The following is an 18,624-nucleotide window of genomic DNA, read 5'->3' as shown; positions in this document are numbered from 1 at the left end:
GGGAATTAAAGGCTGAGGGATGGGATGAATTAATGAATGAGGGATTGACTTAATTAATGGTTTAGGGAATGCCTGAATTAATGGCTAAGGGAATAGGTCAATTATGGAGGCCTGAATAGGTAATAAAAGAATCAGGGAATCTGTATTAATGGTTGAGGGAATTGGTGTATCAAAGGCTAAGTAAATGGCTGAATTAATGGCTGAGGGACTGGCTGAATTAATGGATTAGGGATTGGCTGAATTATTGGCTGAGGGAATGTCTGAATTAATGTCTGAAGGAACGAGTAAAATAATGGATGGGGGATATATGTATTAATGGCTAAAGGAATAGGTGATTTAATGACTCAGGTAATGGGTGAATTAATGGCTGAGGGGTGGGCTGAATTAATGGCTACGGGAAAGGGTGAATTAAAGGCAGAGGGAATGTGTATAGGGCTGAGGGAATGGGTAAATTAATAGCATGCGGAAATGGGTGTATTAATGGCTGAGGAAATGGGTGAATTAATGGCCGAGCTAATGACTATTAATGAGGGAATGGGTGTATTAATGACTAAGGAATGGGTGAATTAATGGCTGAGAGGAGTGGTGAATTAGGGCATGAGGAAATGTGTGTATTAATGGCCGAGGCAATAGATGCATTAATGACAGAGGGAATTGCTGTATTAATGGTATGAGGGGATGGGTATATTAATGGATGAAGAAATGGGTGTATCAATGGTTGAGAAAATGTGTGAATCAATTCCTGAGGGGATGGGTGTATTAGGCATAAGGAAATTGGTGTAAAAATGTCTGAGGTTCTAAGTGAATTAATGGCTGAGAGAATGGCTGAATTAATGAATTCGGGATTGGATAAATTATTGGCTGAGGGAATGTCTGAATTAATGTCTGAGGGAATGGGTAAATTAAGGGATGGAGGATGTGTGTATTAGTGGTTGTGGGAACTGGTGTTTCAAAGGCTGAGGGAGTGGTTGAGTAATGGTTAAAGGGAAGGGAGAATCAGTGGCTGATGGAATGAGTGAATTAACAGCTGAAGGAATTGGTGATTTAAATGCAGATGGAATGGGTGTATTAATGGCTGAGGGATTAGCTGAATTAATAGCTGAGGATATGGGTGAACTAATCAGTGACCGAATGGGTAGGTATATGAGGCATAAAAGTATTGGTGTATTAATGACTGAGGGAATGGGTGTAATAATGGCAGAGGGATTGGCTGAATTAATGACTGAGGGAATGGGTGAATAAGTGACTGAGAGAACGGTTGCAATAGTGGCTGAAAATTTGGTATATTAGTGGTTGAGGGAATGGGTGAACTAATGTCAGGAAATGGGTGAATATGGCTGTCAGAATGGGTGCACTAATGGCTGAGAGAATGGGTGAATCAATCCCTGAGGAACTAGGTGCATTAGTGGCTTAGAGAGTGAGTGAACTAATGGCAGAAAGAATGTGTGAATTAATGGCAGGGGTAATGGGTGAATTAATGACTTCCTCAAATGGTATATTGGTGGCTGAGAGAACCGGGTAAACTAATGGCTGAGAGAATGTATGTATTAATAGCTGACGAAAAGGTATTAGGACTGATGGATTGCATGAAATAATGGCATGAGGAAATGGGTATATTAATGGCTGAGAAATGGGTGATTTCATGACTGAGGGGATGTGTGAAGTAATGGCTGAGGAAATGAATGTATTAGTGGCTTAGGGAATGGATGAATTGATGGCTGAGGGAATGGGTGAATAAATGGCTGAGAGAATGGTTGCATTAGTGGCTGAAAATTGGTGTATTAGTGGTTAATACCTTAGGAAATGGTAATTAGTGGTAATGCCTTAGGAAATGGGTGAATATGGCTGTCAGAATGGGTGAACTAATGGCTGAGGGAATAGATGAATTAATGCCTGAGGAACTGGGTGCATTAGTGGTTTGGACAATAAGTAAACTAATGGCAGAAAGGATGGGTGAATTAATGGCACAAGTAATGGGTGAATTAATGACTTCGGGAAATGGTGTACTGATGGCTGAGAGAATGGGAGAACTAATGGCTGGGGGAATGGGTGTATTAATAGCTGACGAAAAGTTTGTATTAGGATTGACAGCTTGTGTGAATTAATGACATGAGGAAATGGGTATATTAATGGCTGAGAGAATGGGTGAATTCATGGCTGAGGGAATGTGTGAAGTAATGGCTGAGGGAATGAGTGTATTAATGACTGAGGGAATAGGTGAGTTAATGACTGAGGGAATGGGTGAATTAATGGCTTAAGCATTGGCTGAATAAATGGCTGAGAGAATACCACAATTAATGGCTGAGGGTAAGAGTGAATTAATGGATGTGGGCATTGTGTGTATTAATGCCTGAAGGTACTGGTGTATCAAAGTCTGAAGGAATGGTTGAATAAGTGGCTGAGGAAATGGTTGAGTAACAGCTGAAAATGGGTAAATTAATGACTTATGGAATGGGTGAATTAGTGGCTTAGGGAATGGGTGAATTAATGGCTGAGGGAATGAGTGAAATAAGGACTGAATGGATGAATTAAAGGCTAAGGGAATGTGGGTATTATGGCTGAAGAAATGGGTAAATTAATGGCCTGAAGAAATGGTGTATTTGTAGGTGAGGGAATGGATGAATTAATGGTGAAGGAATGTGTGTAGTAAGGGCTGAGGGAATGGATAAACTAATGGCTCAGGGAATCTGTGAATTAATGATTGAGGGAATGGTGAACCAATGGCTTAAGGATTGGGTTTATTAATGACATGAGGGGATGGGAGTATTAATGTCATGAGGGAATGGGTGAACTAATCACTAAAGGAATGGGTTTATTAGGCCTGAGGGAATTGGTGTATTAATGGCTGATGGAATAGGTGAATTAATGGCTAAGGGAATGAGTGTATTAATGGCTGAGGTAATAGGTGAGTTAATGATGCAGGGAAAGAGTGAATCAGTGGCTGAGGGACTGACTGAATTAATGGCTAAGGGAAAGGGTGAATTAATGGCTGAGAGGATGGGTGTATTAATGGCATGAGGCAATGGGTATATTAATGTGTGATGGAATGGATGAATTAATGGAGAGGGAATGAGTGAATTAAAGGGTGAGGGAATGTGTGTATAGGGCTGAGGGAATAGGTAAATTAATGGCATGAGGAAATGTGTGTATTAATGACTGAGGGAATAGATGATTTAATGCCTGAGGGTATGGGTGTATTAATGGCATGAGGGATAGGTGTATTAATTGATGAAGGAATGGGTGTATCTATGGCTGATGGAATGGGGGAATTGCTGAGGGAATAGGTGTATTAGTGGCTGAGGGAATGGGTGAATTAATGGCTGAGAGGACTGGCGAATTAATGGCATGAGGAAATGTGTAATGGCTGAGGGAATAGATGAATTAATGACTGAGGGAATGGGTGTATTAATGGATGAAGGAAAGGGTGTATCAATGGCTGAGAGAATGTGTGAAATAATCATGAGGGGATGTGTGTATTAAGCATGAGAAATTGATGTAAAAATTGCTGAGGGTATAGGTGAATTAATGGTTGAGAGTATAAGTGGATTAGTGGCTGTGGGAATGGCTGAATTAATGGATTCAGGACTGGCTGAATTATTGGCTTCTGGGAGTGTCTGAATTAATATCTGAGGGAATGGGTAAATTAATGGTTGGAGGGGATATGTGTATTAACAGTTGTGGGAACTGGTGTTTCAAAGGCTGAGGGAATGGTTGAGTAATGGTTAAAGGGAAGGGAGAATCAGTGGCTGAGGGAATGAGTATAATGATAGCTAAAGGAATTGGTGATTTAAATTCGGATGGAATGGGTGTATTAATGGCTGAGGGAATGGTTGAATAAACAGCTGAAGAAATGGGTGAAATAATCACTGAATTAACAAGTGAAGTAATGGCATGAGGGAATGGGTGTATTAATGGCTGTGGGAAGGGGTGAATTAATGGCTGAGGGAATAGATGTATTAGACCTGTGGGAATTGGTTTATTAATGGCTGAAGGTATAGGTGAGTTAATGGCTTAGGAAATGGGTGAATTATTGGCTGAGGGAATATGTGAAGTAATGGATGAAGGAATGTATTAACTAATGGCGGAGGGAATGAGTATATAATGGCTGAGGAAATAGGTGAGGGAATGGTGAATTAATGGCTGAGGGGTTGGCTGAATTAATGGCTGAGTGAAAGGGTGAATTAGTGAATCCAGGCATGGGTGAATTAATGGATGTGGGAATGTGTGTATTAATAGCTGAGGGAATTGGTGTATCAAAGGCTGAGGGAAAGCTGAATTAGGGGCTGAGGGAATAGTTGAAGTAATGGCTGAAGGCATGGGTGAGTTAGTGGATGAGGGAATGGGTGAATTAGTGGTCGACTGAATAGTTGAATTAATTACTGAGGGAATGCATGTATCAGTGGTTGAGGGATTAAGTGATCAATGGCTGATTGATCAATGATACACCCATACCATTGATCATCACTGATCAATGGCATGGGTGTATCAATGTCTTGAGGGAATGGGTGTATTAATGGCTGAGGGAATGGCTGAATTAATGGCTGTGGGAAGGAATCAATTAATGTTGAGGGAATGGGTGATTTAATGGCTATGGGAATGGAGGTATTAGTGGCTGAGAAAGTGCTTGAATTAATGGCTGAGGGAATGGGTGAACTAATCACTAACGGGATGGGTGTATTAGGCACGGGCAAATTAGTGTATTAATGGTTGTGGGTTTAGGTGAATTAATGACTCAAGAAATGGGTGAATTAATGGCGGAGGGACTGGATGAATTCGTGTGTGAGGGAATGCCTGAATTAACAGCTGAGGGAATGGGTGAATTAATGGATACGGGAGTGCGCGAATTAAACCAGATGGAGAAATGTGTGTATTAATGGCTGAGGGAATTGGTGTATGGCAGGCTGAAGGAATGACTGAGTTAATGGCTGAGAATATGGTTGAATTAATGGCTGAGAGATGGGTGCATTAGAGGCCTAGTAAATGGTTCTATGGTGGTTGAGGGAATGGGTGACTAATGGCTGAGGGAATGGATGAATTAATACCTGAAGGACTAGGTGAATTAGTAGATTAGAGAATGAGTGAACTAATGGTGGAAAGAATGGGTTAATTAATGGGGGAGGGAATAGGTGTGTAATGGCTGAGGGAATGTGTAAACTGATGATGAGGGAATGGGTGAATTAATGGCTGAGAGGAGTGGTGAATTAGTGGTTGAGGGAGTGGGTGAACAAATCGCTCAGGAGGTGGGTGTATTAGGCGTGAGGAAATTAGTGTAAAAATGGCTGAAGGTATAGGTGTATCAATGTTTGAGGGTATAAGTGAATTATGGCTGAGGGAATGGGTAAATTAATGCAAGGGGGAATGTATGTATTAATGGTTGCAGCAACTGGTGTTTCAAAGGCTCAGGGAGGGCTTCCCTGGTGGCGCAGTGGTTGAGAGTGGGCCTGCCGATGCAGGGGACACGGGTTCGTGCCCCAGTCCGGGAAGATCCCACATGCCGCGGAGCGGCTGGGCCCGTGAGCCATGGCCACTGAGCCTGCGCGTCTGGAGCCTGTGCAGCGGGAGAGGCCACAACAGTGAGAGGCCCGCGAACCGCAAAAAAAAAAAAAGCCTCAGGGAATGGCAGAATTAATGGCTGAGGGAATGGTTGAGTAATGGCTAAAAGAATGGGACAATCAGTGGCTGAGGGAATTGGTGATTTAAATGCGTAAGGAATGGGTGTATTAATGGATGAGGGAATGGCTGAATTAATGGCTGAGGGAATGGTTGAAGTAATAGCTGAGGGAATGTGTGAAAAAATCGCTGAATGAATGGGTGAACTATAATGGCATGAGGGAATGGGTGTTTTAATGGCCGTGGGAATGCATGAGTTAATGGCAGAGGAGTGGGTGAATTCATGGCTGAGGGATTGCCTGAATTAATGGCTTTGGGATGGGTGAATTAATGGATGGCAGAATGGGTGTATTAATGGGTGAGGGAATAGATGAATTAATGGCTGAGGAAATGGGTATTTCAGTGGCATGAGGCAATGGATATATTAATGGGTGAAGGAATGGATGAATTAATGGCTTCGAGGTGTGGTGAATTAATGGGCAGGGAATGGGTGATTTTAAAGGCTGAGGGAATGTGTGTATTAGGGCTGAGGGAATGGGTAAATTAGTGACATGAAGAAATGGGTGCATTAGTCACCGAGGGAATGGGTGTATTAGCTGAAGGAAAGGATGAATTAATGGCTGAAGAATGGGTGTATTAAGGGCTGAGGGAATGTGTGGTTTAACGGCTGAGGCAATGGGTGAATTAATGGCTGAGGAAATGCATGTATTAGTTTTTGAGGGAATAAATGAACGATGGCCGAGCAATAGGTGTATCAATGTCATGAGGGAATGGGTGAATTAATGGCTGATGGAATGGGTGAATTAATGGCATAATGGCTGAAGGAATGGGTGAATTAATGCCTGACTGAATGGATGAATTAAAGGTTGATGATGTGGGTGTATTAATGGCATGAAGGAAAGGGTGAACTAATGGATGAAGGAATGGGTGTATTAATGGCTGAGGGGATGGGTTTTTCCTGGCTGAGGGGATGGGTTTTTCATGGCTAAGGGAACGGATGAACTATGGCTGAGGGAATGGGGTTTTCATGGCTGAGGGGATGGGTTTTTCATGGCTAAGGGAATGGGTGAACTAATGGCAAAGGGAATGGGTGAACTATGGCTGAGGGAATGGGTTTAATTTCCTGAATGAATGGGTGAACTAATGACTGAGGGAATAGGTGTGTTAGTACTTGAGGGAATGGCTGAATTAATGCCTGAGGGAATGTTTGAGATAATGACTGAGGGAATGGCTCAATCAGTAGCTTAGGGAAAAGGTGAATCAATGGCTGTTGGAATGGCTGAATTAATGGCTGAGGGAACGGGTGTTTTAATAACAGATGAAAGGTTAACCAATGGCTGATGGAATAGGTGAATTAATGACTAAGGGAATGGGTGAATTAATGGCTTAGGGATATAGTGAATCAATGTTGGTGACATGGGTGAATTAATGGCTGAGGGAATGTGTGTAATAATGGGTGAATTAATGGCATGAGGAAATGGATATATTAATGGCATGAACTAATGGATATATTAAAGGAAGAGGGAATGGCTATATTAATGCCTGAGACAATGTTTTAAATATGGCTGAGGGAATGGGTGAATTAATGCCTAAGGGAATGGGTGCATTAATGGCAGAGGGAATGGGTATCTTAATGGCATGAATGAATGGGTGAACTAATGGCTGACAGTTGGATATAACAATTTCATGAGGGAATAGGTGAGTTAATGGCTGAGGGAATAGGTGAGTTAATGGCTGAGGGAATGGCTGAATTAATGGCTGGCGGAATGGCTGAATTAATGGCTGAGGTAATGGTGTTTTAGTGGTGGAGTAAATGGAATCATTAATGGCTGGGGGAATGGGTATATTGGTGGCTGTGGGAATGAGTGAATTAATGGCTGAGGGAAGGGGTGAATTAATGGGTGTATTAATGGCTGAGGGAATAGATGAATTGATGGCTTAGGGAATCATATTAATAGCATGGGGGAATTGGTGACCCATTAGGGAATGGTTCATTAATGGCATGAGAGAATGGGTGAACTAATGGCTGAGGCAGTGGATGTATTGGGATGAGGAACTTGGTGTATTAATGGCTGAGGGAATAGGTGAATTAATCGTTTAGGGAACAGGATAAAAAGCTCAGAAATAAACCCATGTACCTATGGTCAATTATCTACAACAAAAGAGGCAAGACTATAAAATGGAGGAAAGACAATCTCTTCAATAAATGGTGCTGGAAACACTGGACTGCTACATGTCCAAAAATGGAATTAGAACATTCTTTAACACCACACACAAGAATAACTCAAAATGGACTAGAGACCTAAATGTAAGACCAGATACCATAAAACTCTTAGAGGAAAACATAGGTGGAACACTGACATAAATTGCAGCAATATCCTTTTCGATCCATCTCCCAGAGTAATGGAAGTAAAAACAAAAACAAATGGGACCTACTTAAACTGAAAAGCTTTTGCACAGCAAAGGAAACCATAAACAGAACAAAAAGACAACCCAGAGAATGGGAGAAAATATTTGCTAACGATGCGACTGACAAAGGATTAATCTCTAAAATTTACAAACAGCTCATGTAGCTCAATATCAGAAAAACAAGCAACCCAATCAAAAAATGGGCAGAAGACCTAAAGAGACATTTCTCCAAAGAAGACATACAGATGGCCAACAGGCACATGAAAAGATGCTCGAGGTCGCTAATTATTAGAGAAATGCAAATCAAAACTACAATGAGGTATCACCTCACACCAGTCAGAATGGCCATCACCAAAATATCTGCAAACAGTAAATGCTGGAGAGGGTGAGGAGAAAAGGGAACACTGCTACACTGTTGGTGGGAATGTAAATTGGTGCAGCCACTATGGAGAACAGTATGGAGGTTCCTTAAAAAAACTAAAAATAGGGCTTCCCTGGTGGCGCAGTGGTTGAGAGTCCGCCTGTCAGTGCAGGGGGACATGTGTTCGTGCCCCAGTCTGGGAAGATCCCACATGCCGCGGAGCGGCTAGGCCCGTGAGCCATGGCCACTGAGCCTGCGCGTCCGGAGCCTGTGCTCCGCAACGGGAGAGGCCACAACAGTGAGAGGCCCGACAGTGAGGGGCCCGCATACCGCCAAAAAAAAAAAAAAAACCCTAAAAATAGAGCTACCATATGATCCAGCAATTCCACTCCTTGGCATACATCCAGTGAAAAACATGGTTCAAAAGGATACATACACCCCAATGTTCACTGTAGCACTGTTTACAATAGCCAAGACATGGAAGCAACCTAAATGTCCATCAGCAGAAGAATGGATAAAGAAGATGTACATATATACAATGGAATATTTCTCAGCTATTAAAAAGAATGACATAAACACTTGCAGCAACATGGATGGACCTGGAGAATATTATACTAAGTGAAGTAAGGCAGAGAAAAACAAATATCATATGATATTGCTTATATGCAGAATACAAAAAAAGATACAAATAAACTTATTTACAAAACAGAAACGGACTGACAGACTTAAGAGAACGAAATTATGGTTACCAAGGGGGATGGTGGGCAGGAAGGGATAGATTGGGAGTTTGGGATTGACATGTACACACTGCTATATTTAAAATAAAGTGCCTTTCCGGGCTTCCCTGGTGGCACAGTGGCTAAGAATCCGCCTGCCAATTCAGGGGACATGGGTTCGAGCCCTGGTCTGGGAAGATCCCACATGCTGCAGAGCAACTAAGCCTGTGTGCCACAACTACGGAGCCTGAGCTCTAGAGCCCACGAACCACAAGTACTGAGTCTGCGTGCCACAACTACTGAGCCTGAGCTCTAGAGCCCACGAACCACAAGTACTGAGTCTGCGTGCCACAACTACTGAGGCCCACACGCCTAGAGTCTGTGCTCCGCAACAAGAGAAGCCGCTGCAGTGAGAAGCCCGTGCACTGCAACAAAGAGTAGCCCCCGCTCACCACAACTAGAAAAAGCCCACACGCAGCAGTGAAGACCCAACGCAGCCAAAAGTAAATTAAATAAATTTTTTTAAAAGTGCCTTTCCATGAAAAAAAATAGAAGTGAATATTAGATTATTTCTATTTGACAAGGGAATATTACTGTTGAGATTTTCAAACATGATGTGTTTGGAAATGTTCTTGTTTCTCCCAGTATATATAATTGATAGATATACCTATTTACTGCTCTGAAAGGCAAGCCACTCTGTCTGACCAGATATTTTCTAAGTTATTAGTGAAAATAAGACATATTTAAGTAGGGGCACTAATGAGGCTGTTAGGCAGGGCTGGACCCAGCAGTTTTCTTATGTTACTCTGCTGATTTGTGTTTGTTTGGTTAGGTGTCTTCTCACTGCTGTTCCTGGCTCTGTATCCCAGGGGACAGTTGCTTTTTTGTCTCTGTAAGGGCAGGAACAATGGATATCAGTAGATATTCAATGCAGCTTTGATAAATCTGATCCTTAGAAACTTAAAAAAACTCAATTTTACCCCAATAATGACATAACTTGACATTTTCACCTAATGTAAGAGCTCCCAGATTACATATATTCTAGAAAGGCAAGAGTCTTCTATTTCAGAGCACAGAATCTAGAGCCAGATTGCTTATAACTGCACCATTTACTAAGTTGTGACTGTGAACAACTTACCTCAGTGTTTCAGTTTCTTCATCTGCAAAATGAAGGTTAAAATAACACCTGTATCTAAAGTTGTTATGAGAGTTATGTGAGTTTAATAAAAGTAAAGTGCTTTGGAAAAAAATCATTGAGGGAATGGGTGAAGTAATGGCTGAGAGAATGGGTGTTTTAGTGGCTGAGGGAATATGACTTAATGGCTGAGGGAAAGCCTGAAATAATGGCTGACAGAATGTTTGAAATACTGGCTGAGGGAATGAGTGAATTAGTGGCTGGGGGAAAGGGTGAATTAATAGCTGAGGGAATCGATGAATTAAAAATGCTGAGTGAATGGGTGTATTAATGGCATGAAGGAAAGGGTGAACTAAAGGCTGAGGGAATGGTGAATTAATGGCTGAGGAAATAGGTGAATTGATGGCTGGGGGAATGGCTGAATGAATGGCCTAGGGAATGGGTGAAATGATAGCATGAGGCAATGTGTGTATTAATGACTGAGGGAATGGGTGAATTAATGGCTGAGGAAATAGGTGAATTGATGGCTGGGGGAATGGCTGAATGAATGGCCTAGGGAATGGGTGAAATGATAGCATGAGGCAATGTGTGTATTAATGACTGAGGGAATGGGTGAATTAATGGCTGGGGAATGGGTGAATTAATGGCTGAGGGAAGAGGTGAATTAATGGCTAGGAGAGGTGTGAATTAATGGCATGAGGAAATGGATGTATTAATGGCATGAGGGAATGGATATATTAAAGGAAAAGGGAATGGGTGTGTTAATGGCTGCAGGAGTAGGTGAATTAATGCCTGATTAAATGGGTGAATTAATGGCTGAAGTAACTGGTGAAATAATGGAGTGGATTAATTACGGCTGAGGGAATGGGTATGTTAATGGCAGAGGGAATGGTCTGTTAATGGCATGAATGAATGAATGGGTCAACTAACTGGTGAGGGAATGGGTGTTAACGTCATGAGGGAGTTGTATTAATGGCTGAGGGAATTAGTGGCTGAGGGAAGAGGTGAATTAATTGCAGAGGGAATGACTGAATGAATGGCTGAGGGAATGGATGAACTATGACTGAGGGAATGGGACTATTAATGGCATGAATGAATGTGTGAACTAATCCGCTGAGGGAATGGGTGTATTAATGCCATGAGGGAATTAGTGTATTATGCCTGGTTGATGGGTGAATTAATGGCTGACGAAATGAGTAAATTAATGGCTGGAAGAATGGGGGAATTAATGGGTGATGGAATGGGTGAATTGACGGCTGAGAGAATGGAGAATCAATAGCTGAGGGAATGGATGAATTAATGGCTGTGGTAATGGGTATGATAGTGCCTTTGGGATTGGATGCGTTATTACCATGAGTGAATGGGTGAACTAATGATTGAGGGAATGGGTGAATTAATGGCTTAGGGAACAGGTATATTAGTTGCCGAGGGAATGGTTGTATTAATGGCCTGATGGAATGGGTGTATTGATGCCTGTAGGAATGGATGAATTAATGGCTGAGGGAAGGGGTGAATTAATGGCTATGCAATATGTGTATTAGAGCTGAGGGGAATGGGTGAATTAACAGTATGAGGAATTGGGTGTATTAATGGCTGAGGAAATAGGTGAATTAATGGGAGAGAGTGTGTGAAGTAATGGATGTGGAAATGTGTGTATTAATAGGTGAGTGAATGAGTGAATCAATGGCATGAGGGAATGAGTGTGTTAATAGCTGAGGGATTAGGTGACTTAATGGCTGAGGGAGTGCATGTATTAATGGCATGCGGGAATGGGTCAATTACTGGATGAGGGAATGGGTAAATTAATGCCTGAGGGAATGGGTGTATTAATGGCTAATAAAATGGGTGAATTATTAGCTGAGGGAATGGGTGAATTAATGTTAAGGGAATGGGTGAATTCATGGCATGAGGGAATGGGTATATTAATGGCTGAGGGAATGTGGGTATCCGACACATATTTTTGGATGAGGGAATCAGTGATTTAATGTAAGAGGAAATGGAGGCTTAATGGTGAAGAAACAGGTGAAGTAACGGCTGAGAGAATGTGTGTATTAAGGCTAAGGGAATGGGTGTATTAATGGCATGAAGGAAAGAGTGAACTATTGGCTGAGGGAATGGATTTGTTAGTGGCTTAGGAAATGAATGAATGAATGGGTGACAGAATGGGTGTATTATTGGCATAATGGAATGGGTGAACTAATAGCTCAGGCAATGGGTGTATTACTGACAGAGGGATATAGGTGAATTAATGGCTGAGGGAATGGCTGAATTAAATCTGAGAGAATGGTTGAACTAATGGCTGAGGGAATGGCTGTATTAGTGGCCTAGGGAATCGGTGTATTAGTGGCTGCGTAAATCAGTGAATTAATGTCTGAGGGAGTGGGTGAATTAATGGATGAGTATGATGAGTGGAAGTGCATTAAAGCTTGGCGGGGCTCTGGGAGTGCCCGTTCCTACGGCCTACCCCTGATGGGTGTCCCCCAGCCCTGATGCTTACCCCCCCTGCAGATGAACAGGCCACAGGTGCCGTCAGCTACACGGTGGAGTTGAAACGCTACGGGGGCCCCCTGGGCATCACCATCTCAGGCACAGAGGAGCCTTTCGATCCCATTGTCATCTCAGGACTCACCAAGCGTGGCTTGGCTGAGAGGTGAGCCGGGGCTCTGTGGGGACACACAGGTGAGCCCAGGGACCCCATGGGGCAGGAGCTGGGCTTTGGGATCAGCCAAACTGGATCTTACCTTTGTTCCAACATCGATGGCCTGGGTGACCTGGGGCCTGTCCCATCCCTCTCTGCGCCTCAGTTCCTCAGATGCGGGCCAGCCCCTGGCAGACCTCCTACTTCAGGTAACTGCTGGATAAATGTATGCTCATCCCTCTGCTCCCCCAAACCTGGAGATCACCCCATTTCTGGAAAGTCAGCATGTGAGTCTTTTTGGAGCACCTGCTATGTGCCTTCATAGTACAGGGGCCATGTCCCTGGTACCTGGGTCCCAGCACAGCCTGGCACCTCTCTTGAGGCATTGGGGCAGGGGTCCCTGCTATCCTCTCCCCTAGAAAGTTTCCCTGAAATTGTGGCAGAAGGGAGAGATGTGAGAAGAGGGGTGTCCAGGCTGTCCAGTTTGGAGGGGGAAGCAGGTGGATCTGGGCCCAGAAGTGGAACTGGTCCCCACGAGGGTCACAGGGAGGCAACCCCAGTGTGGGTGAGACAGCCTTTCTCTGGACAGCTTTGCAGTGAGCTCCAGGCACTGAGAAGAGCTTTCTGTAAAAAGGAAGCCTTGCCCAGCCTGGCGGGCAGAATGGCCCCTTGGAGGAGGACACAGCACAAGGGGCGAAACCATGGTGGGGTGGTGCAGGAGGATGGGAAGGATTCTGGGGCTGAGGCGTCAACCTGTTGGAGTCTGTACTGCTGGATCGCCCCCTGCGGGGTGTCCAGCAGACTGCAGAGGCCAGTGGGACCCGTTCTGACCTCAAATGTCTTCATCCACTCTGGCATTTTCTGAGTACCTACTGTGCGCCAGCCCTACAGGGCACAGTAGACAACCTGTCTGCCTTTGCCTGGCCTATCCAGGTCAGCGCTGTCTAACTGAAGTATAAATGTGAGCCACAAATTTATTTATAAACTTTTTAGCAGCCACATTAGAAAAGTAAAAAGAAATTTTTTAGATCTTAAATATGTACTTATTTCAACATGTAATCAATATAAAAATAATTAACAAAGTATTTTACATTCTTCTTCCATATTATGTCTTCACAATCTGGTGTGTATTTTACACCTCCAGCATGTCTCCGTTCAGGCCAGCCACAATTCAGGAGCCCAGTAGCCACATGTGGCTGGTGGCCATCATACTGGACGGCACAGCTCTGGCCTTCCCCCCAAATCCACCATATTCTGACTCAGTCACTCCCCTAGGCCCTCGGGGAGCTTGCTGGGCAATGCTGGGCATGGAGAACAAAATCTACATTTAGAGTTTAAGACCCCCAACTCCAGTCCACTGCTTCCTTCTCCCCCACCCAGGTCAGGTGCATCTCAGCACCTGCTGCAACCCCCCTCCCCACCCTCAGCCCTGGCTGCTTCTCAGAATTATCTTCCCTGGCCCTGCTCCCAGGGTTACGATTTCATTGGTCAGGGGGAGGGGCCAGGCATCTGCCCTTTTTAAAAAGCTCCTTAGGTAATTCTAATAGTATCTAGGTAGAAAACCATTGGGCTAGTATACTGCTACTGCTTGGCCTTTTCATCCCCCACCCCCGCCACCATAGCCCTCTCTGAAGTCAGCTGGACCCTGGGGCTTAGGCTTATTCTCTAGGTGGGGAAACTGAGACCCAAGGAGAGGGAAAGGCTACACATGGATTTCAGCTGGAGGGAAACGTGAATTCATTCCACCCATCCATCCTTCAATTATAATTTGATAAAATACGTATTATCACCCTTACTTTACAGATGAAAGAACTGAGACTCAGGGAAGTTAAAGAACTGGCCTAAGACCACATAGCAGTTGTCAGCTAGTATGTGGCATTCAAACCATCCTGAAAACTCACTCTAGACACTGGTTCCAGAACCTAACTTTTACACTTGAGCAGGATAAGCCCCTCCAAGATGCTAGACTTCATACTTCTGTTAATACAATCACACTTGCTTTCCCCCCCACCCAGGGTGGGCTTAACTGGGGTCAGCCAGGCTTGTGCTTCGGGGTTCCTGAGTTCCCCCAGGGCAGACCCCCACTTCAAGGCCCTGTCTAACTCCCATCCTCTACCCTGTGCCCCCTCTCCAGGACTGGCGCTATCCACGTTGGGGACCGTATCCTGGCCATCAACAGCGTTAGCCTCAAGGGCCGGCCATTGAGTGAGGCCATCCACCTCTTGCAGGTGGCTGGTGAGACCGTCACCCTGAAGATCAAGAAGCAGCTAGACCGTGAGCCTCACCCCACACCTGGGCGCCGTCCAGCCCATTTAGGAAGAGAGCTCCCTCAGCCTCTGTGCCAAGCTTTGTGAGGCCCAACCTCACTGAATTGTTGCTCACCCCGTGGAGGTGGGAGGGTACCTGGGACAGTGGAGACAGAGGAGACAAGGCTCAGAGTGATGGGAGCGATGGGCCTGAGGTCATACAGCCAGTGTGGGGCCCTCTGGGCCTGAACCATGCTCTTCATCACCTCCTGCCTCTTGAGGTGCCTGCTTGTTTTGCCTTGTAGCCGTCATTCATACATTCCTCAGTTTCCCCTGAATCTGTCCCCCATGCTTTGGTAGGGAGTGGATGGAGCCTGAGCTTTAAAGCCTTCCTTCTTATCTGGGCTCCACTGTTGCTCACCGTGTGATCTTGGGCATGCTGTGCAGCCTTTCTGAGCCTCAGTTTTCACATCTCTGAAACGGGTTTGCCTATTGGCGTGCCTCCCATCTCACCTGTCAGCTTGCCCAGCAGGAGGCTCAGGGAGCCCAGGGCCTGTGAGTTCCCAAACCAGGGCGAAGTGGGGAAACTGAGGCTGGTTGAGCACCTTTGTCTCCAAGGTCAGAAGCCAGTGGCAGTGACACCCGCTTTTTCTCCCAGGCCCCCTCCTACCCCGCAAATCGGGCAGCCTCAGTGAAGCCAGCGATGCAGATGAGGACCCACCAGAGGCGCTGAAAGGCGGCCTGCTGGCAGCCCGATCCTCGTCCACTGTGCCCAGTGTGGACAGCGCAGTGGAGTCCTGGGGCAGCTTGGCCACTGAGGGTGGCTTTGGGGGCCCAGGTAACACCTCGGGCCCCTGGACAGGCACCGTGTTCTCCGTGGGCCCTTGTAGGGGCTGTTCCCTCCGCCTAACCCTTCTTGCTCCTCTTCTGCTGGCCCCATCCTTTAGGGACACTTCCTGAAGGCAGACCTGATTGGGCCCCATTAGCCATTCTGAGGGCCGCTCACTCCTGAGAGTGTGGACTGCAGGCCTTCCTGGGCTTTGATCGGCATCCACAGCACTGCAGCTGCCCATTCAGATCCCCCCCACGAGGCCTGGGACCAAGTGGTCTTACTTCTGCCTCCTTCGTTCCCAGCCCGACAGCCAGCACACAGCAAGTGCTCGGTGTTGATTGCATCCCATTGAAGGCGGGAAGGTAGAAAGCCCCCTCCCACCCCATCCTATGAGACCCTCTTGGGTGGACACCCGCAGGGCGCCCCCAAGGACACAAGCTCCCCTGCCCATGCGTGTTGAGACCCATGGGTGCCCATGGGGGGTATCTGAATCTGGTGGCTGGCCTTCTGGCCTCTGGGACCCAGAACCACAGGGACTCCCCAAGGCCCAGCTCAGGGAGTAGTGCAGTGAGGCCTCTAGGTAGCCTCAGGTGGCCCTCGGCCCTGGTCCTCACTCACTGGATATCTGCCCGATCTCAGTCTCAGCTTCTCCATCTCCAGAGGTGGGTCAGCATCTCTCAGCATCACCCCCTGGGGTAAGACCTTCAGAGCTGGCAGGGAGAAGAGGATGGTTAACACAGTGGACCTCCCTCTCAGGCAGGGATCGGCCAAGCCGAGCCCCGTGGAGCTGGGACAGGATCCTGGAGCCCCAGCATTAAGTCTGCTGTTGATCAGGAGATCAAGGGGGTTCTGGGGTAGGGGTCCGGGTGGCAGAGGTCCTCAGGGGACTCTGGGTAGTCAGGCAGACCCAGAGAGGGCAAAGACCTCTCCCGGGCCACCCAGCACAGCTAGAGATGGGGCAGGAAGGAGGGCAAGCTAAGGGCACAGAGAGGATATAGGCGCCCGCTCTGTCCACCTGCCAGGTTCCTACACTCCACAGGCGGCAGCCCGGGGCGTGACGCCCCAGGAGTGGCGGTGCAGCCGGCTGAGAAGCAGTCCCCCACCCACCGAGCCCCGGAGGACGAGCTACACCCCAGCCCCTGCCGACGAGAGCTTCCCCGAGGAGGAAGAGGAAGACGACTGGGGGCCACCAGCTAGGTCTGTGGTGGGGACTCCACGGGGGACACCGGCTCGCCCTCTTGGCCAGGACGGGTGCGGGGAGCCAGTCCCTGTGCCAAGACGATGGGGGCGATGGGCAAGTCTTGTCTGGCCTCAGGAGGGCACCTCCTGGGAGAGGAGAGGAAGTGTGGAGCAGAGCCATCTCAGAAGGCTGAGGCGGGGGAAGGGCACGCTGGCCGGAGGGCACAGCAGGGGCAAAGGTGTGAGGCTGGAGAGGCAGCCTGGCCGGCCCTCCCCACACCTGGTGTTCAGCTGTTCCCAGACACTGAGGGCTCGGACCCACACCCTCCCGACTTGGCCCAGATGGTCATGGCCTCCTGCAGTGGCCCTCGGGTCATGGTTACAAGCACCAGCCCTGGGCTGGGGACGTGGTGGTTTCTGTGGTGAATTCAGATGCTCCTGCGGGAAGCACACCCGGTGGAGAAATGCTGGTCCTCGTGCGGCCCCAGCCACCAGCTTCCCACGGCTCTGCTTTGGCCGGGCAGTTCCTTCTGCCTAGAATGCTGTCCCCTCCCCTCTCCTGGCCGATGCCTACTCATCCTTTAGACCTGCCTCTGGGAGGCTTCCCTGATCCTCCCTCCCTCTGCTGGTACCCACAGCTGCTCACCCTCCTGGTGGCACTGGTGGTCTACCTGTTAATCATCTGGCTGTCGTGTCTTCTACTTGGCATCCCGAGCTCAGCCAGGCATCCAGTAGCTGCTCACACGCGCTCCATGAGGGACCCTCAGATCCTTAAGAACAGGGCCTTCACCTTATTCCCCTCCATAGCCCTGTGCCCAGGAGAGGGCCTGGCTCAGAACGTTTGTAGAACTGACTTGAATGGAGCAGATGGCCTTCAGTCTAAGTCTTCTCATCTCTGAAACGGGAAGGGAAGGAGGCACCTCATTTGCGTCACTGTCCTGGCCACTCCCTTTGAGAGGAAAGCCTGCATGCCTTCGTGAGAGTGCTTTGCACACCACAGCACACTTGATAACGTCCAGGGCTTTGTAGATGGCAAAGGGCTTTGTAAACGGTGAAGCGTGAAAACGTGGCTTGTTACCATTCTGATGAGACCCGATTTTAGAGCTGATAACGGGCCATACCTCCCGTGATGGAAGTTATAGGGTGGCACAGCCCTTTCCCCAGCCCTAATACTCCATCGTCTCCATCCATCTGTGTCCTTGCCAGCTCCAGCTCTGTCCCTGTCACTGTCCTGCAATGCCTTGTGTCTGGGTGGGACCTGGGGTTTTCCTCTGGGGCTGCACCATGGATCTCCTGTCTGTCTGTCTGTCTGTCTGTCCGTCCGTCCGTCCGTCCGTCTGTCTCTCTTCTCAGGCGTCCTGTGTCACCGCTCTCCACCCTGTCTCATCTGCCCCTGTTCTAGCTGGCCATCGACAGTCCTGGTTGCCCCTAACTGCGTCTTCCCCCCATTCCGTGTCACCAACCACCACCCCCAGCCCCCGGCACTGCCACCGAGGAC

At 47.1% G+C, this 18,624-nt stretch overlaps 1 protein-coding gene across 1 annotated transcript in view; it reads left to right on the top strand.

The window, feature by feature from the left end:
- Positions 1-18,624, top strand: part of GRIP2 (glutamate receptor interacting protein 2) — a 64,558-nt gene that overhangs the window by 38,433 nt on the left and 7,501 nt on the right. Inside the window, exons 17-20 of the mRNA XM_024756472.1 lie at positions 12,740-12,881; positions 15,004-15,143; positions 15,774-15,953; positions 16,970-17,144. Of these exons, the coding sequence (XP_024612240.1) occupies positions 12,740-12,881; positions 15,004-15,143; positions 15,774-15,953; positions 16,970-17,144 (637 nt within the window). The remainder of the gene's footprint in view (positions 1-12,739; positions 12,882-15,003; positions 15,144-15,773; positions 15,954-16,969; positions 17,145-18,624) is intronic.

Source organism: Neophocaena asiaeorientalis, unplaced genomic scaffold, assembly GCF_003031525.2.
Source record: "Neophocaena asiaeorientalis asiaeorientalis breed wild unplaced genomic scaffold, Neophocaena_asiaeorientalis_V1.1 scaffold392, whole genome shotgun sequence".
Lineage (NCBI taxonomy): Eukaryota > Metazoa > Chordata > Mammalia > Artiodactyla > Phocoenidae > Neophocaena > Neophocaena asiaeorientalis.
Note: the sequence above shows the minus strand (reverse complement) of the source record. Positions and strands in the feature narration are given on the sequence as shown.